At 39.6% G+C, this 24767-nt stretch overlaps 2 protein-coding genes across 2 annotated transcripts; both read left to right on the forward strand.

Moving 5' to 3' along the window:
• Positions 1-1882: 1882 nt before the first annotated feature.
• On the forward strand, positions 1883-9646 carry LOC309655469 (uncharacterized protein; the record flags this gene model as incomplete). Its single annotated transcript, XM_082450680.1, has 4 exons — positions 1883-2067; positions 3369-3451; positions 6298-6405; positions 9124-9646. 4 exons carry the CDS (start codon positions 1883-1885, stop codon positions 9549-9551), a joined length of 804 nt encoding a protein of 267 aa, XP_082306806.1. The 3' UTR covers positions 9552-9646.
• A 5665-nt stretch (positions 9647-15311) lies between these two features.
• LOC309655511 (uncharacterized protein) lies at positions 15312-23071 on the forward strand (the record flags this gene model as incomplete). The annotated part of the gene is made up of 4 exons (XM_082450791.1): positions 15312-15496; positions 16798-16880; positions 19725-19832; positions 22549-23071. The coding sequence occupies 4 exons, from the start codon at positions 15312-15314 to the stop codon at positions 22974-22976; spliced, it is 804 nt and encodes a 267-aa protein (XP_082306917.1). The 3' UTR covers positions 22977-23071.
• Between the last annotated feature and the right edge of the window lie 1696 nt (positions 23072-24767).

Raw genomic sequence — 24767 nt, forward strand, 5'->3', positions numbered from 1 at the left:
TGGCAATTAACATCAACGACCGAATTATTAATAAAGTGATTTCAACTATCTCTTGAATTTACCCCTAGATTTGATGTGAATCAATGTGCTTAAATAATTCATAAATAATAAATAGATTTAAAACTCGTTATTTGAATGGCATTGCCTATTAGATAGGGTTTTCCAATGATTTCAAAGAGACAGGAAGCCGGAAAATTTAAACACTAGTCTGAGCTTTCTTCAAAAATTGAAGAATCCAAAGAGGTCCTTTGGGGGAAATTAGGTAAGAGCAGGTGGGATGTCACGTTTGGGAGGTATGTGTAAAAGGCTTGGTTTCTATTGTAAGTCTAGGTTCTGATCTGCCAGCTGATTGGAATTATGGTAGGTGATGCTACGCTCCTAGTGAATTCCTTGTGGCCGGAAGTGAAACAGATTTATAAAGTTCATAGGAATCTGACTGTTGGATGTTCTTAATCTGAAGGAACAAAGCAGTGAAAGGAGGGCCCCAGAGGTCACCACTTTAGTAAACGTATCTAAGTATCATGAGGGGAAGTCATCTGAGATCATCTGCAAACACCTCTCAGTCCATTTTAGAAGAGGAGAAGAGATTTCACTTAGCAAGCTGTGGATCAAGGCGAAATGTATTGTAAGAAGGACTTGAGATAAAGGGAAAGGTGTCACCAGGTAGCCAGGCCATTTTCAAACCAGTATGTACAACAAAATGGCCACCAGATCAAGTGCAACTAGGCAGGCAGTTTTAGAAGTCAAAGAAGGTGAAAGATAGAAAAGGGTCATCTTCCCCAATCAAGAAAGGGAACACTTGCCTACAAGTTAGAGAACCCCTGAAATTCTCCCACTGCCATAAACCACTGAAACGGAGAGCTAAGGCAGGGCCTCTGTGAGTCATGAGAACATAATCTAGTGAGGAGATCCTGGCGCAGGACATTTCCTGTTTTCAGAGTCCCTGCTAAGCCAGTTATGGATAGATTTGCATTTGGGTTGGGAAATGACTGCACGAGGCTAGTTTGGACAGCTCCGCTTCCCCTTGGGTGGGGCAGCAAGCCCCAATAAAAAGGTCCTCTGCTGCACGACAGCTATCCTCCTGCTACTCGAGTTCCGATTGACTTTGGAGAACCTGGTGAGTCTGATTCTTCAGTTCAAATTTGTTCTCGGGCCCCGAATGTTGAGTTTATGCTGGAGACAGCAAATTTGATGGGTCCAAAGTTATGAGCATGGGTATAATGCTACTTAGTGGATGGGAACTTGGAATATGGGCACAATGTTATATTGTATTTACTAGATTTCTGATACCTAGTTTGAATTCCTCTATTGAAAAAGAAATTAATAGGAAATTTTGACATGAAGGGATAAAGAGCAAAGGGTTTACCTTTTTCTATACCTTTTTCTTGGACCTCAGCTGTGATTTCAGAGACATTTATCTTAGAAGGTGTGAGGCTCTTACATTCATCCTGATTGCCCTTTGCTCTGTACAAAGTCATCCTGTCGGGTCCTCATGAGAGAAAATGGTGATAGGAATTGCTTGTGAGCTTGCCCAGAATTTTTGAACTTTTGATAGCCTTTTAAAAATATGTTGTTTTCATAAAAAAAAAAGAAAGAGAAATAAAACTGAAACCATCGCTTGTTTCTTCAAAACAAAGATATTTTCTTTGGAAAAGTTGTATGAGAAAAGAAAGTTTTCTCTGGGCTGATGAATAGATTTGCTAAAGAACGAGAGAGATGTCAGAAATTCATTAAAAGGTATTAAAGAGAATAAAACACATGCTTAGAGTCTGGAGAGATACTGTCCGTTTGTGTTACACAAGCTTTTGCTCTTCTCTATGTAGGGATTCCTTATTGTGAACACGGTCATATACTTTCTTTCAGATATTAAGACTGCAGAAAGATGTCTTCTCAAGAGCAGCAGTGCAAGCAGAAGTGCAAGACATCTCCAGTGTGTGTAACTAAGTGCCCTGATCCTTGCTCACCTAAGAAGGATTCAGACCCTTGCCCACCTAAGCCGTGCCAGCAGAAATGCCCTCCTGGGACAGCTATCCAGCAATGCCAGCAGAAGTGCCCACCCAAGGACAAGTAACAGCTTCAGCTTTTATCTGCATCTGGAAAGGATAAGGGCAATCGGCTCACCTAGTTCCACAGCTCCACCTTCATCTTGTCTTCAAAGCCTATCATGGATACAGAAGAAGCTTTCCACCCTTCAGCCTGCAGTATGCGTGTGGTGATTCCTGACGGTCAGAGGTTTCCTATCTGAGTCTGCTATGCCGCTTCCCTCTGGAGGTACCTGAGAAAGCACCACAGAGCCTCAGGAGGAAAAGCAGCAGCTCTCCTCCTGGGGGCCCTCTGAGGATTCTCTCGCTGTCTTCTGTGTCTGTCTGTCACCTGGACAGCGGTTTCTACCAGTTGAGCAACTGTTACTTATCCTCCATATCCTGAATAAAATACATTTCTTCTTGTGATGGTAAAAGTATTTTCCTTCTTTTAAAACCTGCTTTTAGCAATATTATATCATAATTTTGGTTGATTTCTATCCTTCTTCGATTTCAATTTTCAGGCTCTCACAGTCAGTGTTATCTGAATTTAGAGTTATATCGATGATTGTTTGTATATAATTTCAAATCCAGGTTATTTTCTTAATTATTGCTTGATTGATTTGAGGAACAAACTGTTTAACTCCTCAGAAGTTCAATCCCTCTACTAAAATGTGGGGAAAACCACATTTACAGTGCCTACTTGTTTAGGCATAAAATTTACATGAATGTGTGTAATTCAGTTGCCACAATGCCCGGCACATAATTGGCATTTGAGAGGTGGCCGATCATCATTGTCTCTGTCATCATCACCGTCACCACCATCACCACCACCACCATGTTTGCTCCGGCAGGAAAGAGGCTCAGACATACCTAGTACAGCACAGAAAGAGATTCTTAAACTATATTACACTTTCATATTCTGTGTTCCTTTTCTTTTCCAACTTAACTGTATTTATAATCTGATATGACACATTAAATGCTTTGGGAAATATTGGGATATTGTGCATAAAATTATAGTAGTTCTGAAAACATGGGTAGTACAAATAATGGGAAGTTTAAAGTGTCCTTACCAGGCAAAGCGCTGCCTGCTCTCCATGTGCACAACATGCTCTTCTTACTGTGAAACTCAACAACCTCAGGGTCTTATTATATATTTTCACCTCTGAAGTTACTTTCTTGATTGATTTGAACCCACCTTTGAGGTCCACTGGGGTTTCCAATGTTTATCTAGATTTACAAAATGACTGTTGCTATGCAGCTTGTTTTCTAAGTGCTTAGCTTAGTGGTCCAGTAAGCCGTGAATAGGGATGTGTTCTTTAAGCATATCTCTTCTTGTGGTCCTAGATGTAAAGAAGTCCAAGATGCCAGAACTGCAGAAGAAAAAGATCCCCAGATTACTGCCCAAAGCTCATCAGAATATTACATGAGTGAGAAATCAACACTGATATTTGGGAGTTGTCTCTACTTTAGTTAGTGTTATTTGACCTGACAGAGAATTTAGTTCTGTGAGGTGTGATGCTCCTGTAGAAATCTTAAAATTAGGGCATTGGCTTAAGAGTCTGGAGGTATTTGGCAAGGAATCTGATATTAGAAGCCATCAATGTGGTGATACATTTTATTCAATGGCAAAATGTTTGCAGTAATGGTTGTCCATGGTATCCTGAGAGGCAGACTAAATGTTGGTCACTTGTTGACTTGACCAGGGTATTTCAATAGACATATGTTCAGGAAAAACTTTCTAGTTGGCAGGTCGGAAATTGAAAAAAATGAAAAGGAAAAAATACAGCCCAGATATTCAAAACCTTGTTGAATTAGGAAACGCAACACTTGTAAGCCCTAAAGAGTAAGAGATGAGATTAGAAGTGTTTTTTTTAAAATAATTAATTATTAATTAATTAATTAATTAATTTTTGGCTCTGTTGGGTCTTCATTTCTGTGCGAGGGCTTTCTCTAGTTGCGGCAAGCAGGGACCACTCTTCATCGCGGTGCGCGGGCCTTTCCCTCTCGTGGACTCTCTTGTTGCCAGAGCACAGGCTCCAGTCGCGCAGGCTCAGTAGTGGTGGTTCTCGGGCCTAGGTGCTCCACGGCATGTGGGATCATCCCAAACCAGGTCTCAAACCCGTGTCCCCTGCATTAGCAGGCAGATTCTCAACCACTGCACCACCGGGGAAGCCCTAGAAGTGGTTTTGAACTTGAAGCCCAATTTCAGTTGACTGTAACAATAGAGAAATGTTACAAAAGTTGTAGTCTTTCCACCTGTGTGCCAGGGAGCCTCATGGTAATTGTATTATGTTCAGGGATCAAGGCAGCAATTTAATCAGGCCAGAAAATTGTTTCCAGAAAAGGACCTGAGTGAGGTCTCTAGCACATAGTAATGATTGGAGGAACGAATTATGTCAGGTGCCTACTAAGTGTTTGAGGGAATTGACAACTAAATAAACTATATGCCAAAACGAAAAAGACTGATTTTTCAAGAATTGTAATGACTTTCCAGCCCTCCTTTCCCCACTTTCAACCCTACCTACTTCAGATGTGGTCAGTACAGGTGATTAAAAGTGAATATCCCCTATGAGGTGGATACAGGGCCCCAGAGAATAATGGATAAGGGAAGCTCTCTCAGAGAATAGTATCAGAGCCTAAGAGAGGCAAGGAGGAGAAGGAACACAGAGCTTCTCAAACGTTGTTACTCTTTTGTATGATGGTTATTCTTTCATCTTTCCCCTCCAGTTTTATTGAGGTATAATTGATTAAATTGTACACATTACTGTGTATAATGTGGCGATTTGACATATGTGTACTTTGTGTAGTGATTTACACCATAGGTTACATAATACATTAATTACTTCAACAGTAGCCATTTAACTGTGTGTATGGCTGAGTGTTTGCGTGTGTGTGTGTGTGTGTGCATTTGGGTTTGGTGAGAATGCTTAAGGTCTACTTTCTCAGCAAGTTTCAAGTACACAACACAGTGTTAATATCAAGACTCACCATGCTGTACCTCAGACTCCCAGAGCTTATTCATCGTATGACTACAGACTTGTACCCTTTGCCCAACATCTCCATTTTTCCCACATCCCCCAGGCCCTGCTGAACACCATTCTACTATCTGTTTCTGTGACATCTGTGACTTTGGCAATATAATCCTAAATAAACATTGGCTCAAAGAAGAAATAACAAATACATATAAAATACTTTGTGATGAATGAAAATGAAAAGAAAACATAGAAGAACTTTAAGGATAAATGTAACGCAGTGCATAGAGAGCAACTTACGGCTGGAGGCATGTGTTTTACAGAAGATAAAAGATCTCAAATCAGTAACCTGAGAGACATGTATGCATGTGTGTGGGTTTATGAAAATTGAAAACTCCTAACACTAAAAACAGCAAAATATAAGCAGTGATTATTTTTGGCCGTTTAATAAACATGCTTATTTTTGAACAGCTTTATGTTTTCCCCATTATATTATATGAGGTAATATTTTTATAACAATTTATCATAATATTTAAAAAATATGTAGTAGTCACTGAAGATGTGGCTGAGATGGAGGGAAAGTTTATGCCCTGAACTTCTGGCGCATGCCCAGCTGGTGACTCTTTCACAGGTTTCAGGTGTCTCCTCTTTCTCTTCCTCTCCTCCTCATTGTCCTCTTCTTCCTCCTTTCCCATTATAAAACCACATTCCTGAAAATCTTCCTGATTATTTGGCCAAGACAAGTTACTAGGCCACTTCTTCCTCCTGACAGCAGGAAGAATTATAAAAGATATTAAAGGAGTGTTACTAAATGCATGGGCAACATTTCAAAGTACTAAATTGAACAGTTAAGGTGTATATATTGGGCAGCGAAGGTAATATGGCTGGTGGAGGTTTCCGGAGAGTTGAAGAAGAAGACAGAGAATAAACGGTGAAAATTTGTTTTTCTATTACTGTCTTCAAAGCCATAAAGCATGTTTGGAAAGAGCAGAAGAAAGCAAGTATATCAGATGAGCCCTAAGTCCATATTTCATCTAGATTTCAGACCTTAGTGCTCTGATCTTCTCTCCCCTCCCAACCCCACTCTCAATCACTTATATGTGATGCTGTGGGTTTTAAATGGTATCTTATATCTATTTTTGGTTTCACACAATTGAAATCTGATATTTACTTATGGAATACAACAGTTTTATTTCCTGATAAAGGAATTTTAAGCACACGAGGGCAGTCTAGGGAAGTGTTCTCCTCAGGTGAGGTAGGCTATCCTGATTCCATTAAACATGTGTTCCCACATTCTACAGTAACATTCAGTGAGAGTTACAAGTTTATTCCTAAGCGAGACACGGCTCTTCACCAGCCATGGCCCATCACGAGAAGCTTCAGTGCCCAAGGGGACAGCATAGACAAGAGTAGTGTTCAGGCCCAGGATAGAAGAGAGGAACTGTGGAAGAAATGTTGACAGCTAAATCTCTGAAAAGGCAGAAAGGAAATCTCTGGAGAACATGCTAGGACACTGTTGCCCGAACTTCAGTTATTCGCTAAAACCTCATTATATTTGTCATAATTCCACACCACATGTATTACATAACATTAATAATTTTTAATTTAACTTCACTTTATAATAACTTTGAACATTTTTAATTTAGTTGACCATAGTTAATCATGTACATGATATGGCAGATGAAATATTTAAATTATATATTACAGCATATATGTACATATATACATATAGAAATATGTTACAGAACGAGAGGGACAGAGGGAGAGAGAGAGAGAGAGAGAGAGAAAGAGGGAGAGAGAGAGAGAGAGAGAGAGAGAGATTACAAAGTTTGGCAAACTCAAAATCTGCAGAGCTGAAACGCTGCTGGAAGTCGATCCGACAGGGGAATTATCTTTTACCTGGGTGAAGGTCAGCCTTGTTCTATTCAGGCCATCAGTGGATTGGATGAGGACTTCCCACCTTATAGAGGGCAATTGCTTTACTCAGGTCACTGATTTAAAAAATACTCTCATCCAAAAGAATCTGTACAGGAGCACCCAGAATAATGTTTGACCAGATAACCGTGGACTCTGTGCCACTGAAGCTGACCCATAAATTAAGCATCAAAACTTCCTTCCAGCACAGTAACAAATTGTATGAAGAAAATAGAGCAGGAAATAGGTTTATTTGACATACGTTCCACTGTGACCAAAATGGAAAATGTAAAAACTAAGTTAAAATTATAATAAAATTGTTATTAATGATTGAAAAATTGTATATGAATGGCAATGAACTTCAGGGACTGCATTTTTAATAAAGTGATTTCAACTTCCTCTTAAATTTATCCCTAGATTTGCTGTGGAACAACATGTGTTTAAATAATTCATAAATATTAAATACATATAAATTAGTTATTTGAATGGTGTTGCATATTGGGATTCCCAATAATTTCAAAGGGACAGGAAGCCAGAAAATTTGAAGAATCCTCTGGGCTTTCTTCAAGGTGAAGAAATCCAAAGAGGTTAGTTGGGAGAAATTAGATAAGAGCAGGTGGTATAACACTTTTGGGCGGTATGAGCAAAATGCTTGATTTCTGTTGAAAATCTAGAGTCTGAGCTGCCAGCTCCTCTTAGTTATGGTAGCTCATGCTATGCTCTTAGTGAACTCCTTTTGGCCTGAAGTAAAACAGTTTTATAAAGGTCCCAGGAATCTGACTGCTGGATGTTCGTTATTTGAGGGAGCAAAGCAGTGAAAGGAGGACCCTAGAGGTCACCACTTTACTGAACGTGTCTAAGTGTCATGATGGGAAGTCATCTGAGATGATCTGCTAACTTCCCTCAGTCCATTTTAGAAGAAGAGAAGAGACTTTGCTTGGCAAGCCATGAATAAATGGGAAATGCATTGTAAGAAAATCTTGAGGTAAAGAGAAAAGTGTCACTACGTAGCCAGACCCTTTTGAAACCATTATGGGCATCAAAATGGTCAGCAGATCAAGTGTAGCTAGGAAGGCAGTTTTAGAAGTCAAGGAAGGCGAAAGATAGAAAAGGGTCGTCTTCCCCAATCAAGAAAGGGGAATTTTGATTACAAGTCAGAGAACCTCCCAAATCCCCCCACTGCCATAAACCACGGAAACGGAGAGCTAAGGCAGGGACTCTGTGAGTCATGAGAACGTAATCCATTGAGGAGGTCCTGGAGCAGGACATTTCTTGTTTTCAGAGTCTCTGCCAAGCCATTTATAGATGGATTTGCATTTTGGTTGGGAAATGAATGGACCGGACCAGTTTTGGCAGCTCCCCTTCCTCCTAGGTGGGACAGCAAGCCCCAATGAATAGGTCCTCTGCTGCATCACAGCCATCCTCCTGCTACTGTAGTCCCAATTGAATTTGGAGAACGTGGTGAGTAGGATTCTTTAGTTCAAATTTGTTCTTCAGCTTCTGAATGTAGCATTTATCCTGGAGACAGCAAATTTGATGGGTCCAAAGTTACCATCATGGGTTTAATGCTACTAATTGGATGGGAACTTGCAATTTGGGCACAAAGTTATATTGTATTTATGAGATTTCTGATACCTTGTTTGAATTCTTGTATTGAAGAAGAAATTGATAGGAAATTTTGACATGAAAGATAAAGAATACAGTATTTTCCCTTTCTTACGCCTTTTTGGTGTCCCTCTGCTCTGATGTTAGAGGCATTTATCTTAGAAGGTGTGAGGTCCTTACATTCTTCCTGATTGTCCTTTGCTCTGTATATGTCATTCTGTTGGTACCTCATGAGAGAAGACGATGATAGCAATTGCTTGTGAGCTTGCCCAGGATTTTAGAGCTTGTGTTGGCCTTTTTTGAACATGTTGTTTTCATAAAAAAGAAAAAGAAATAAAAGTAAAAACACCTGCTTGTTTCTTTCAAATAAAGATATTTTCTTTGGAAAAGTTGTGTGAGAAAAGAAAAGTTTTTCTCTGGGGTGATGTATCGATTTGCTAAAGAGCGAGAGAGAAGTCAGAAATTCATTGAAAGGTATTAAAGATATTAAAGCCCATGCTTAGAGATTGCCGAGATAGTATCTGTTGTTATTACACAAGCTTTTCCGCTCTTCTCTGTAAGAATTCCTTCTTGTGAACACGGTCATATACTTTCTTTCAGATATTAAGACTCCAGAAAGAGGTCTTCTGAACAGCAGCAGTGCAAGCAGCCTTGCCAGCCACCTCCAGTGTGCCCACCTAAGTGCCCTGATCCTTGCTCACCTCCCAAGTGTCCAGAACCTTGCCCACGTATAAAGGGCCCTGAGCCATGCCCACCTCAGCAGTGCCAGCAGAAATGCCCTCCTGTGCCACCTCCCCAACAATGCCAGCAGAAGTGCCCACCCAAGAACAAGGAACAGCTTCAGCGTTTATATGGATCAGGAAAGGATAAGGACAATTGGCTCACCGAGTTCCACAGCTCTACCTTCATCTTCTCTTTAAAGCCTATCATGGATACAGAAGAAGCTTCTCCACCCTTCAGCCTGCAGTATGCGTGCGGTGATTCCTGTCCGTCAGAGGTTTCCTATCTGAGGCTGCGTTATACCGCTTCCCTCTGAGACGTACCCGAGAAAGCATCACAGAGCCTCAGAAGGAAGAGCAGCAGCTCTCCTCCTGGGCGCCCTCTGAGGAATCTGTTGATATCTTCTGTGTCTGTCTGTCACCTGGACAGGGGTTCCTACCAGCTGAGCATTTGTTCCTTATCCTCCACGTCTTGAATAAAATACAGTTCTTTTGTTTGATGGTAAAAATATTTTCTTTCTTTTACAACCTGCTTTTTGCTATACCATATCATAATTTTGGTTGATTTCTGTCCTTCTTTGACCCCACGTTTCAGGCTCTCACAATAAGTTTTATCTGAATTTTGAGACCTATCGATGATTATTTCTGTATAATTTCAAATCCAGGTTATTTTTTTTTTTTTTTACTTCTTGCTTGATTGATTTGAGGAACAAATTATGTAACTCCTCAGGATTTGAATCCCTTATTAAAATGTAGGGAAAATCACATTTAGAGTGCCCACTTTCTTATGCTTAGAAATTAAATGAATCTGTGTAATTCAGTTAGCACAATGATGGACACATAATTAGCATTTTGTGAGGTGGCCCATCATCACTGTCTGCTTCATCATCACCATCACCACCATCACCACCATCACCACCACCGCCATGTTTGCTCCAGCAGGAAAGTGGCTCAGACATACCTAGTACAGAAAACAGGGAGATTCTTAAACTCTATTACCCTTTCATATTCTGTGTTCATTTTCTTTTCCAATTTAACTGTATTTATAAAAAACATCTTTATTGGAATATAATTGTTCTACTATGGTGTGCTAACTTCTGCTTTATAACAAAGTGAATCAGCCATACATATACATATATCCCTATATCTGCTCCCTTTTGCATCTCCCTTCCTATCCCATACCTCTATGTGGTCACAAAGCACCGAGCTGATCTCCTTGTGCTATGTGGATGCTTCCCACTAGCTATTGATTTTACATTTGGTAGAGTATATATGTCCATGACACTCTCTCACTTCGTCCCAGCTTACCTTTCTCCCTTCCCTTGTCCTCAAGTCCATTCACTATGCCTGTGTCCTTCCCCTAGGTTCTTTACAATTTTTTTTTACATGCCATATATATATTATCATACGATATTTGTTTCTCTCTTTCTGACTTCCTTCACTCTGTATGACAGACCTCAGCTCCATCCACCTAATTACAAAAAACTCAATATCTTTTCCTTTTATGACTGAGTAATATTCCATTGTATATATGCACCACATTTTCTTTATCCATTCATCTGTCGATAGACACTTAGGTTGCTTCCATGTCCTGGCTATTGTAAATAGAGCTGCGATGAAGATTGTGGTACATGACTATTTTTGAATTATGGATTTGTCAGGGTATATGCCGAGTAGTGGGATTGCTGGCCCATATGGTAGCTCTATTTTTAGTATTTAAAGAACCTGTACACTGTTCTCCATAGTGGCTGTATCAATTTACATTTCCACCAAGAGTGCAACAGAGTTCCCTTTTCTCCACACCCTCTTCAGCATTTGTTATTTGTAGATTTTTGATGATGGTCATACTGACCAGTGTGAAGTGATACCTCAGTATAGTTTTGATTTGCATTTCTCTAATGATTAGTGATGTTGAGCAGGCTTTTATGTGTTTGATTTCAATCTGTATATCTTTTTTTTCAGAAATGTCTATTTAAGTCTTCGGCCCATTTTTGGATTGGTTTGTTTGTTTTTTTGATAATGAGCTGCATGTGCTGCTTGTAAATTTTGGAGACTAATCTGCTGTCAGTTGCTTCGTTTACAAATATTTCCTCCCATTCTGAGGGTTGTCTTTTCGTCTTGTTTATGGTTTGTTTGTTGTGCAAAAGCTTTTAAGTTTCATTTGGTCCCATTTGTTTATTTTTGTTTTTATTTCCATTTCCCCAGGAGGTGGGCCAAAAAGGATCTTGCTGTGATTCTTTACATAGAGTGTACTGCCATTGTTTTCCTCTAAGAGTTTGATAGTGTCTGGCCTTACATGGAGGTCTTTAATCCATTTTGAGTTTATTTTTGTTTATGGTGTTAGGGAGTGTTGTAATTTCACTCTTTTACATGTAGCTGTCCAGTTTTCCGAGCACCACTTATTGAAGAGGCTGTCTTTTCTCCATTGTATATTCTTGCCTCCTTTATCAAAAATAAGGTGACCATATGTATGTGGGTTTATCTCTGGGCTTTCTGTCCTGTTCCATTGATCTATATTTCTCTTTTTGATCCAGTACCATACTGTCTTGATTACTGTAGCTTTTAGTATAGTCTGAAGTCCAGGAGCCTGATTCCTTCAGTTCCATTTTTCTTTCTCAAGTTTGCTTTTGCTATTTGGGGTCTTTTTTGTTTCCATAGAAATTGTGAATTTTTTTGTTCTAGTTCTGTGAAAAGTGGCATTGGTACTTAGATCAGTGTTGCATTGGATCTGTAGATTGCTTTGGGTAGTATAGTGATTTTCACAATGTTGAATTTTTAAAAATATGAAAGTACTAATCACTAAATGCATTGACATGAAAATGTACAAAATTGGACAGTTAGGAGTACATGTTGGGGAGCAAAGGGTACTATGGCAGGTTCAGGGGACTGGAGGGTTGAAGGAGAAGACAGAAAATGAGCATGAAAATACATTTTTAATATTACTGTCTTTTAAAGACCTAAAACACATGTGGAAAGAGTAGAAGAAAGAAAAGAGACCAGCCCTAAGTTTGTAATTCACCTAGATTTCAGACCTTTAGTGCTCTGATCCTCTCTCCCCTCCCCAAACCTACTCTCAGTCACTTATACGTGATGGTTTGAGTCTTAAATGGTATCTTCCATTTCTTTCTGGTTTCACACAATTTAAATCTGATATTGATTGTTGGAATAAAAAGTATTTATTTTCCTGATAAAGGAATTTTAAGCATATGACAGTAGTCTAGGGGAGTGTTGGGGTCAGGTGATATGGGACATCCTGATTCTATTAAAAATGTGTTACCACGTTCTACAGTAACATAAAGCCAGTGTTGAAAACTTTTCCTAAATGAGACAGGGCTGCTCACCAGCCATGACCCATAAAGAAAAGTTTCAGTGCCCAAGGGGACAGAAGATAGTTCAGGTCCTGGACTGAAAAGGCAGAAATGAAATCTTTTGCCAGGGTTGGAGAACATACTAGGGCATTGTTTCTTGAACTTCAGTTATTCCCTAAAGGCTCATTATATTTGTTATAATTACACATCACAAGTAGCATATAATATTGATAATTTTTACTTTAAATTCACTTTAAACTAACTTTATGAATTTCTAATTTAATTGGCCATAGGGAATCAAGTGCATGAAATGGCAGAAGAAATATTCAATTTACATATATGTATGTATATATGCATATATATATGAATAGAGAGAGAGACACACACACACACAGCAAGAGAGAGAGAGAGAGAAGAGACAGAGAACGAGCCAAATATAGAGAGAGAGATTAGGAAGGCTGGAAAGGCCAAAATATGCAGGGCCAACCCTAGCTGGAAGGCCATCAGGCAGGGGAATTGTCTCTTACCTGGATGGGGGAGGGGTCCGGCTTTTGTTCTATTCAACAGACTCTATGAGGCCTACCCACTTACAGAGGGCAAACTTCTTTACTCAGGGCACTGATTTAAATATCACTCTCATCCAAAAGCATCCTTAGAGAAAAAGCCCGAAAAAAGATTGACCAAATATTTGAGCAACCTGTTCCAGTCAAGTGGACCCATAAAAAATATCAAAAATTCCTTCCAGCACATGGACAAACTGTATAAAGGAAGTAGAGCAGGAAATAGGTTAATTTCACGTTTATTCCACTGTGATCAATATGGAAGAATCTACAGATAGCTTAAAGTTATAGTAAAATTATTATTAACGATTAAGAAGTAGTGTATGAATGGCAATTAACATCAACGACCGAATTATTAATAAAGTGATTTCAACTATCTCTTGAATTTACCCCTAGATTTGATGTGAATCAATGTGCTTAAATAATTCATAAATAATAAATAGATTTAAAACTCGTTATTTGAATGGCATTGCCTATTAGATAGGGTTTTCCAATGATTTCAAAGAGACAGGAAGCCAGAAAATTTAAACACTCGTCTGAGCTTTCTTCAAAAGTTGAAGAATCCAAAGAGGTCCTTTGGGGGAAATTAGGTAAGAGCAGGTGGGATGTCACGTTTGGGAGGTATGTGTAAAAGGCTTGGTTTCTATTGTAAGTCTAGGTTCTGATCTGCCAGCTGATTGGAATTATGGTAGGTGATGCTACGCTCCTAGTGAATTCCTTGTGGCCGGAAGTGAAACAGATTTATAAAGTTCATAGGAATCTGACTGTTGGATGTTCTTAATCTGAAGGAACAAAGCAGTGAAAGGAGGGCCCCAGAGGTCACCACTTTACTAAACGTATCTAAGTATCATGATGGGAAGTCATCTGAGATCATCTGCAAACACCTCTCAGTCCATTTTAGAAGAGGAGAAGAGATTTCACTTAGCAAGCTGTGGATCAAGGCGAAATGTATTGTAAGAAGGACTTGAGGTAAAGGGAAAGGTGTCACCAGGTAGCCAGGCCATTTTCAAACCAGTATGTACAACAAAATGGCCACCAGATCAAGTGCAACTAGGCAGGCAGTTTTAGAAGTCAAAGAAGGTGAAAGATAGAAAAGGGTCATCTTCCCCAATCAAGAAAGGGAACACTTGCCTACAAGTTAGAGAACCCCTGAAATTCTCCCACTGCCATAAACCACTGAAACGGAGAGCTAAGGCAGGGCCTCTGTGAGTCATGAGAACATAATCTAGTGAGGAGATCCTGGCGCAGGACATTTCCTGTTTTCAGAGTCCCTGCTAAGCCAGTTATGGATAGATTTGCATTTGGGTTGGGAAATGACTGCACGAGGCTAGTTTGGACAGCTCCGCTTCCCCTTGGGTGGGGCAGCAAGCCCCAAAAAAAGGTCCTCTGCTGCACGACAGCTATCCTCCTGCTACTCGAGTTCCGATTGACTTTGGAGAACCTGGTGAGTCTGATTCTTCAGTTCAAATTTGTTCTCGGGCCCCGAATGTTGAGTTTATGCTGGAGACAGCAAATTTGATGGGTCCAAAGTTATGATCATGGGTATAATGCTACTTAGTGGATGGGAACTTGGAATATGGGCACAATGTTATATTGTATTTACTAGATTTCTGATACCTAGTTTGAATTCCTCTATTGAAAAAGAAATTAATAGGAAATTTTGACATGAAGGGATAAAGAGCAAAGGGTTTACCTTTTTCTATACCTTTTTCTTGGACCTCCGCTGTGATTTCAGAGACATTTATCTTAGAAGGTGTGAGGCTCTTACATTCATCCTGATTGCCCTTTGCTCTGTACAAAGTCATCCTGTCGGGTCCTCATGAGAGAAAATGGTGATAGGAATTGCTTGTGAGCTTGCCCAGAATTTTTGAACTTTTGATAGCCTTTTAAAAATATGTTGTTTTCATAAAAAAAAAAGAAAGAGAAATAAAACTGAAACCATCGCTTGTTTCTTCAAAACAAAGATATTTTCTTTGGAAAAGTTGTATGAGAAAAGAAAGTTTTCTCTGGGCTGATGAATAGATTTGCTAAAGAACGAGAGAGATGTCAGAAATTCATTAAAAGGTATTAAAGAGAATAAAACACATGCTTAGAGTCTGGAGAGATACTGTCCGTTTGTGTTACACAAGCTTTTGCTCTTCTCTATGTAGGGATTCCTTATTGTGAACACGGTCATATACTTTCTTTCAGATATTAAGACTGCAGAAAGATGTCTTCTCAAGAGCAGCAGTGCAAGCAGAAGTGCAAGACATCTCCAGTGTGTGTAACTAAGTGCCCTGATCCTTGCTCACCTAAGAAGGATTCAGACCCTTGCCCACCTAAGCCGTGCCAGCAGAAATGCCCTCCTGGGACAGCTATCCAGCAATGCCAGCAGAAGTGCCCACCCAAGGACAAGTAACAGCTTCAGCTTTTATCTGCATCTGGAAAGGATAAGGGCAATCGGCTCACCTAGTTGCACAGCTCCACCTTCATCTTGTCTTCAAAGCCTATCATGGATACAGAAGAAGCTTTCCACCCTTCAGCCTGCAGTATGCGTGTGGTGATTCCTGACGGTCAGAGGTTTCCTATCTGAGTCTGCTATGCCGCTTCCCTCTGGAGGTACCTGAGAAAGCACCACAGAGCCTCAGGAGGAAAAGCAGCAGCTCTCCTCCTGGGGGCCCTCTGAGGATTCTCTCGCTGTCTTCTGTGTCTGTCTGTCACCTGGACAGCGGTTTCTACCAGTTGAGCAACTGTTACTTATCCTCCATATCCTGAATAAAATACATTTCTTCTTGTGATGGTAAAAGTATTTTCCTTCTTTTAAAACCTGCTTTTAGCAATATTATATCATAATTTTGGTTGATTTCTATCCTTCTTCGATTTCAATTTTCAGGCTCTCACAGTCAGTGTTATCTGAATTTAGAGTTATATCGATGATTGTTTGTATATAATTTCAAATCCAGGTTATTTTCTTAATTATTGCTTGATTGATTTGAGGAACAAACTGTTTAACTCCTCAGAAGTTCAATCCCTCTACTAAAATGTGGGGAAAACCACATTTACAGTGCCTACTTGTTTAGGCATAAAATTTACATGAATGTGTGTAATTCAGTTGCCACAATGCCCGGCACATAATTGGCATTTGAGAGGTGGCCGATCATCATTGTCTCTGTCATCATCACCGTCACCACCATCACCACCACCACCATGTTTGCTCCGGCAGGAAAGAGGCTCAGACATACCTAGTACAGCACAGAAAGAGATTCTTAAACTATATTACACTTTCATATTCTGTGTTCCTTTTCTTTTCCAACTTAACTGTATTTATAATCTGATATGACACATTAAATGCTTTGGGAAATATTGGGATATTGTGCATAAAATTATAGTAGTTCTGAAAACATGGGTAGTACAAATAATGGGATGTTTAAAGTGTCCTTACCAGGCAAAGCGCTGCCTGCTCTCCATGTGCACAACATGCTCTTCTTACTGTGAAACTCAACAACCTCAGGGTCTTATTATATATTTTCACCTCTGAAGTTACTTTCTTGATTGATTTGAACCCACCTTTGAGGTCCACTGGGGTTTCCAATGTTTATCTAGATTTACAAAATGACTGTTGCTATGCAGCTTGTTTTCTAAGTGCTTAGCTTAGTGGTCCAGTAAGCCGTGAATAGGGATGTGTTCTTTAAGCATATCTCTTCTTGTGGTCCTAGATGTAAAGAAGTCCAAGATGCCAGAACTGCAGAAGAAAAAGATCCCCAGATTACTGCCCAAAGCTCATCAGAATATTACATGAGTGAGAAATCAACACTGATATTTGGGAGTTGTCTCTACTTTAGTTAGTGTTATTTGACCTGACAGAGAATTTAGTTCTGTGAGGTGTGATGCTCCTGTAGAAATCTTAAAATTAGGGCGTTGGCTTAAGAGTCTGGAGGTATTTGGCAAGGAATCTGATATTAGAAGCCATCAATGTGGTGATACATTTTATTCAATGGCAAAATGTTTGCAGTAATGGTTGTCCATGGTATCCTGAGAGGCAGACTAAATGTTGGTCACTTGTTGACTTGACCAGGGTATTTCAATAGACATATGTTCAGGAAAAACTTTCTAGTTGGCAGGTCGGAAATTGAAAAAAATGAAAAGGAAAAAATACAGCCCAGATATTCAAAACCTTGTTGAATTAGGAAACGCAACACTTGTAAGCCCTAAAGAGTAAGAGATGAGATTAGAAGTGTTTTTTTAAAATAATTAATTATTAATTAATTAATTAATTAATTTTTGGCTCTGTTGGGTCTTCATTTCTGTGCGAGGGCTTTCTCTAGTTGCGGGAAGCAGGGACCACTCTTCATCGCGGTGCGCGGGCCTTTCCCTCTCGTGGACTCTCTTGTTGCCAGAGCACAGGCTCCAGTCGCGCAGGCTCAGTAGTGGTGGTTCTCGGGCCTAGGTGCTCCACGGCATGTGGGATCATCCCAAACCAGGTCTCAAACCCGTGTCCCCTGCATTAGCAGGCAGATTCTCAACCACTGCACCACCGGGGAAGCCCTAGAAGTGGTTTTGAACTTGAAGCCCAATTTCAGTTGACTGTAACAATAGAGAAATGTTACAAAAGTTGTAGTCTTTCCACCTGTGTGCCAGGGAGCCTCATGGTAATTGTATTATGTTCAGGGATCAAGGCAGCAATTTAATCAGGCCAGAAAATTGTTTCCAGAAAAGGACCTGAGTGAGGTCTCTAGCACATAGTAATGATTGGAGGAACGAATTATGTCAGGTGCCTACTAAGTGTTTGAGGGAATTGACAACTAAATAAACTATATGCCAAAACGAAAAAGACTGATTTTTCAAGAATTGTAATGACTTTCCAGCCCTCCTTTCCCCACTTTCAACCCTACCTACTTCAGATGTGGTCAGTACAGGTGATTAAAAGTGAATATCCCCTATGAGGTGGATACAGGGCCCCAGAGATAATGGATAAGGGAAGCTCTCTCAGAGAATAGTATCAGAGCCTAAGAGAGGCAAGGAGGAGAAGGAACACAGAGCTTCTCAAACGTTGTTACTCTTTTGTATGATGGTTATTCTTTCATCTTTCCCCTCCAGTTTTATTGAAGTATAATTGATTAAATTGTACACATTACTGTGTATAATGTGGCGATTTGACATATGTGTACTTTGTGTAGTGATTTACACCATAGGTTACATAATACATTAATTACTTCAACAGTAGCCATTTAACTGTGTGTATGGCTGAGTGTTTGCGTGTGTGTGTGTGTGTGTGCATTTGGGTTTGGTGAGAATGCTTAAGGTCTACTTTCTCAGCAAGTTTCAAGTACACAACACAGTGTTAATATCAAGACTCACCATGCTGTACCTCAGACTCCCAGAGCTTATTCATCGTATGACTACAGACTTGTACCCTTTGCCCAACATCTCCATTTTTCCCACATCCCCCAGGCCCTGCTGAACACCATTCTACTATCTGTTTCTGTGACATCTGTGACTTTGGCAATATAATCCTAAATAAACATTGGCTCAAAGAAGAAATAACAAATACATATAAAATACTTTGTGATGAATGAAAATGAAAAGAAAACATAGAAGAACTTTAAGGATAAATGTAACGCAGTGCATAGAGAGCAACTTACGGCTGGAGGCATGTGTTTTACAGAAGATAAAAGATCTCAAATCAGTAACCTGAGAGACATGTATGCATGTGTGTGGGTTTATGAAAATTGAAAACTCCTAACACTAAAAACAGCAAAATATAAGCAGTGATTATTTTTGGCCGTTTAATAAACATGCTTATTTTTGAACAGCTTTATGTTTTCCCCATTATATTATATGAGGTAATATTTTTATAACAATTTATCATAATATTTAAAAAATATGTAGTAGTCACTGAAGATGTGGCTGAGATGGAGGGAAAGTTTATGTCCTGAACTTCTGGCGCATGCCCAGCTGGTGACTCTTTCACAGGTTTCAGGTGTCTCCTCTTTCTCTTCCTCTCCTCCTCATTGTCCTCTTCTTCCTCCTTTCCCATTATAAAACCACATTCCTGAAAATCTTCCTGATTATTTGGCCAAGACAAGTTACTAGGCCACTTCTTCCTCCTGACTGCAGGAAGAATTATAAAAGATATTAAAGGAGTGTTACTAAATGCATGGGCAACATTTCAAAGTACTAAATTGAACAGTTAAGGTGTATATATTGGGCAGCGAAGGTAATATGGCTGGTGGAGGTTTCCGGAGAGTTGAAGAAGAAGACAGAGAATAAACGGTGAAAATTTGTTTTTCTATTACTGTCTTCAAAGCCATAAAGCATGTTTGGAAAGAGCAGAAGAAAGCAAGTATATCAGATGAGCCCTAAGTCCATATTTCATCTAGATTTCAGACCTTAGTGCTCTGATCTTCTCTCCCCTCCCAACCCCACTCTCAATCACTTATATGTGATGCTGTGGGTTTTAAATGGTATCTTATATCTATTTTTGGTTTCACACAATTGAAATCTGATATTTACTTATGGAATACAACAGTTTTATTTCCTGATAAAGGAATTTTAAGCACACGAGGGCAGTCTAGGGAAGTGTTCTCCTCAGGTGAGGTAGGCTATCCTGATTCCATTAAACATGTGTTCCCACATTCTACAGTAACATTCAGTGAGAGTTACAAGTTTATTCCTAAGCGAGACACGGCTCTTCACCAGCCATGGCCCATCACGAGAAGCTTCAGTGCCCAAGGGGACAGCATAGACAAGAGTAGTGTTCAGGCCCAGGATAGAAGAGAGGAACTGTGGAAGAAATGTTGACAGCTAAATCTCTGAAAAGGCAGAAAGGAAATCTCTGGAGAACATGCTAGGACACTGTTGCCCGAACTTCAGTTATTCGCTAAAACCTCATTATATTTGTCATAATTCCACACCACATGTATTACATAACATTAATAATTTTTAATTTAACTTCACTTTATAATAACTTTGAACATTTTTAATTTAGTTGACCATAGTTAATCATGTACATGATATGGCAGATGAAATATTTAAATTATATATTACAGCATATATGTACATATATACATATAGAAATATGTTACAGAACGAGAGGGACAGAGGGAGAGAGAGAGAGAGAGAGAGAGAAAGAGGGAGAGAGAGAGAGAGAGAGAGAGAGATTACAAAGTTTGGCAAACTCAAAATCTGCAGAGCTGAAACGCTGCTGGAAGTCGATCCGACAGGGGAATTATCTTTTACCTGGGTGAAGGTCAGCCTTGTTCTATTCAGGCCATCAGTGGATTGGATGAGGACTTCCCACCTTATAGAGGGCAATTGCTTTACTCAGGTCACTGATTTAAAAAATACTCTCATCCAAAAGAATCTGTACAGGAGCACCCAGAATAATGTTTGACCAGATAACCGTGGACTCTGTGCCACTGAAGCTGACCCATAAATTAAGCATCAAAACTTCCTTCCAGCACAGTAACAAATTGTATGAAGAAAATAGAGCAGGAAATAGGTTTATTTGACATACGTTCCACTGTGACCAAAATGGAAAATGTAAAAACTAAGTTAAAATTATAATAAAATTGTTATTAATGATTGAAAAATTGTATATGAATGGCAATGAACTTCAGGGACTGCATTTTTAATAAAGTGATTTCAACTTCCTCTTAAACTTATCCCTAGATTTGCTGTGGAACAACATGTGTTTAAATAATTCATAAATATTAAATACATATAAATTAGTTATTTGAATGGTGTTGCATATTGGGATTCCCAATAATTTCAAAGGGACAGGAAGCCAGAAAATTTGAAGAATCCTCTGGGCTTTCTTCAAGGTGAAGAAATCCAAAGAGGTTAGTTGGGAGAAATTAGATAAGAGCAGGTGGTATAACACTTTTGGGCGGTATGAGCAAAATGCTTGATTTCTGTTGAAAATCTAGAGTCTGAGCTGCCAGCTCCTCTTAGTTATGGTAGCTCATGCTATGCTCTTAGTGAACTCCTTTTGGCCTGAAGTAAAACAGTTTTATAAAGGTCCCAGGAATCTGACTGCTGGATGTTCGTTATTTGAGGGAGCAAAGCAGTGAAAGGAGGACCCTAGAGGTCACCACTTTACTGAACGTGTCTAAGTGTCATGATGGGAAGTCATCTGAGATGATCTGCTAACTTCCCTCAGTCCATTTTAGAAGAAGAGAAGAGACTTTGCTTGGCAAGCCATGAATAAATGGGAAATGCATTGTAAGAAAATCTTGAGGTAAAGAGAAAAGTGTCACTACGTAGCCAGACCCTTTTGAAACCATTATGGGCATCAAAATGGTCAGCAGATCAAGTGTAGCTAGGAAGGCAGTTTTAGAAGTCAAGGAAGGCGAAAGATAGAAAAGGGTCGTCTTCCCCAATCAAGAAAGGGGAATTTTGATTACAAGTCAGAGAACCTCCCAAATCCCCCCACTGCCATAAACCACGGAAACGGAGAGCTAAGGCAGGGACTCTGTGAGTCATGAGAACGTAATCCATTGAGGAGGTCCTGGAGCAGGACATTTCTTGTTTTCAGAGTCTCTGCCAAGCCATTTATAGATGGATTTGCATTTTGGTTGGGAAATGAATGGACCGGACCAGTTTTGGCAGCTCCCCTTCCTCCTAGGTGGGACAGCAAGCCCCAATGAATAGGTCCTCTGCTGCATCACAGCCATCCTCCTGCTACTGTAGTCCCAATTGAATTTGGAGAACGTGGTGAGTAGGATTCTTTAGTTCAAATTTGTTCTTCAGCTTCTGAATGTAGCATTTATCCTGGAGACAGCAAATTTGATGGGTCCAAAGTTACCATCATGGGTTTAATGCTACTAATTGGATGGGAACTTGCAATTTGGGCACAAAGTTATATTGTATTTATGAGATTTCTGATACCTTGTTTGAATTCTTGTATTGAAGAAGAAATTGATAGGAAATTTTGACATGAAAGATAAAGAATACAGTATTTTCCCTTTCTTACGCCTTTTTGGTGTCCCTCTGCTCTGATGTTAGAGGCATTTATCTTAGAAGGTGTGAGGTCCTTACATTCTTCCTGATTGTCCTTTGCTCTGTATATGTCATTCTGTTGGTACCTCATGAGAGAAGACGATGATAGCAATTGCTTGTGAGCTTGCCCAGGATTTTAGAGCTTGTGTTGGCCTTTTTTGAACATGTTGTTTTCATAAAAAAGAAAAAGAAATAAAAGTAAAAACACCTGCTTGTTTCTTTCAAATAAAGATATTTTCTTTGGAAAAGTTGTGTGAGAAAAGAAAAGTTTTTCTCTGGGGTGATGTATCGATTTGCTAAAGAGCGAGAGAGAAGTCAGAAATTCATTGAAAGGTATTAAAGATATTAAAGCCCATGCTTAGAGATTGCCGAGATAGTATCTGTTGTTATTACACAAGCTTTTCCGCTCTTCTCTGTAAGAATTCCTTCTTGTGAACACGGTCATATACTTTCTTTCAGATATTAAGACTCCAGAAAGAGGTCTTCTGAACAGCAGCAGTGCAAGCAGCCTTGCCAGCCACCTCCAGTGTGCCCACCTAAGTGCCCTGATCCTTGCTCACCTCCCAAGTGTCCAGAACCTTGCCCACGTATAAAGGGCCCTGAGCCATGCCCACCTCAGCAGTGCCAGCAGAAATGCCCTCCTGTGCCACCTCCCCAACAATGCCAGCAGAAGTGCCCACCCAAGAACAAGGAACAGCTTCAGCGTTTATATGGATCAGGAAAGGATAAGGACAATTGGCTCACCGAGTTCCACAGCTCTACCTTCATCTTCTCTTTAAAGCCTATCATGGATACAGAAGAAGCTTCTCCACCCTTCAGCCTGCAGTATGCGTGCGGTGATTCCTGTCCGTCAGAGGTTTCCTATCTGAGGCTGCGTTATACCGCTTCCCTCTGAGACGTACCCGAGAAAGCATCACAGAGCCTCAGAAGGAAGAGCAGCAGCTCTCCTCCTGGGCGCCCTCTGAGGAATCTGTTGATATCTTCTGTGTCTGTCTGTCACCTGGACAGGGGTTCCTACCAGCTGAGCATTTGTTCCTTATCCTCCACGTCTTGAATAAAATACAGTTCTTTTGTTTGATGGTAAAAATATTTTCTTTCTTTTACAACCTGCTTTTTGCTATACCATATCATAATTTTGGTTGATTTCTGTCCTTCTTTGACCCCACGTTTCAGGCTCTCACAATAAGTTTTATCTGAATTTTGAGACCTATCGATGATTATTTCTGTATAATTTCAAATCCAGGTTATTTTTTTTTTTTTTTACTTCTTGCTTGATTGATTTGAGGAACAAATTATGTAACTCCTCAGGATTTGAATCCCTTATTAAAATGTAGGGAAAATCACATTTAGAGTGCCCACTTTCTTATGCTTAGAAATTAAATGAATCTGTGTAATTCAGTTAGCACAATGATGGACACATAATTAGCATTTTGTGAGGTGGCCCATCATCACTGTCTGCTTCATCATCACCATCACCACCATCACCACCATCACCACCACCGCCATGTTTGCTCCAGCAGGAAAGTGGCTCAGACATACCTAGTACAGAAAACAGGGAGATTCTTAAACTCTATTACCCTTTCATATTCTGTGTTCATTTTCTTTTCCAATTTAACTGTATTTTTAAAAAACATCTTTATTGGAATATAATTGTTCTACTATGGTGTGCTAACTTCTGCTTTATAACAAAGTGAATCAGCCATACATATACATATATCCCTATATCTGCTCCCTTTTGCATCTCCCTTCCTATCCCATACCTCTATGTGGTCACAAAGCACCGAGCTGATCTCCTTGTGCTATGTGGATGCTTCCCACTAGCTATTGATTTTACATTTGGTAGAGTATATATGTCCATGACACTCTCTCACTTCGTCCCAGCTTACCTTTCTCCCTTCCCTTGTCCTCAAGTCCATTCACTATGCCTGTGTCCTTCCCCTAGGTTCTTTACAATTTTTTTTTACATGCCATATATATATTATCATACGATATTTGTTTCTCTCTTTCTGACTTCCTTCACTCTGTATGACAGACCTCAGCTCCATCCACCTAATTACAAAAAACTCAATATCTTTTCCTTTTATGACTGAGTAATATTCCATTGTATATATGCACCACATTTTCTTTATCCATTCATCTGTCGATAGACACTTAGGTTGCTTCCATGTCCTGGCTATTGTAAATAGAGCTGCGATGAAGATTGTGGTACATGACTATTTTTGAATTATGGATTTGTCAGGGTATATGCCGAGTAGTGGGATTGCTGGCCCATATGGTAGCTCTATTTTTAGTATTTAAAGAACCTGTACACTGTTCTCCATAGTGGCTGTATCAATTTACATTTCCACCAAGAGTGCAACAGAGTTCCCTTTTCTCCACACCCTCTTCAGCATTTGTTATTTGTAGATTTTTGATGATGGTCATACTGACCAGTGTGAAGTGATACCTCAGTATAGTTTTGATTTGCATTTCTCTAATGATTAGTGATGTTGAGCAGGCTTTTATGTGTTTGATTTCAATCTGTATATCTTTTTTTTCAGAAATGTCTATTTAAGTCTTCGGCCCATTTTTGGATTGGTTTGTTTGTTTTTTTGATAATGAGCTGCATGTGCTGCTTGTAAATTTTGGAGACTAATCTGCTGTCAGTTGCTTCGTTTACAAATATTTCCTCCCATTCTGAGGGTTG

This window comes from Balaenoptera physalus (assembly GCF_965194825.1).
Source record: "Balaenoptera physalus genome assembly, chromosome: 1".
NCBI classification, from domain to species: domain Eukaryota; kingdom Metazoa; phylum Chordata; class Mammalia; order Artiodactyla; family Balaenopteridae; genus Balaenoptera; species Balaenoptera physalus.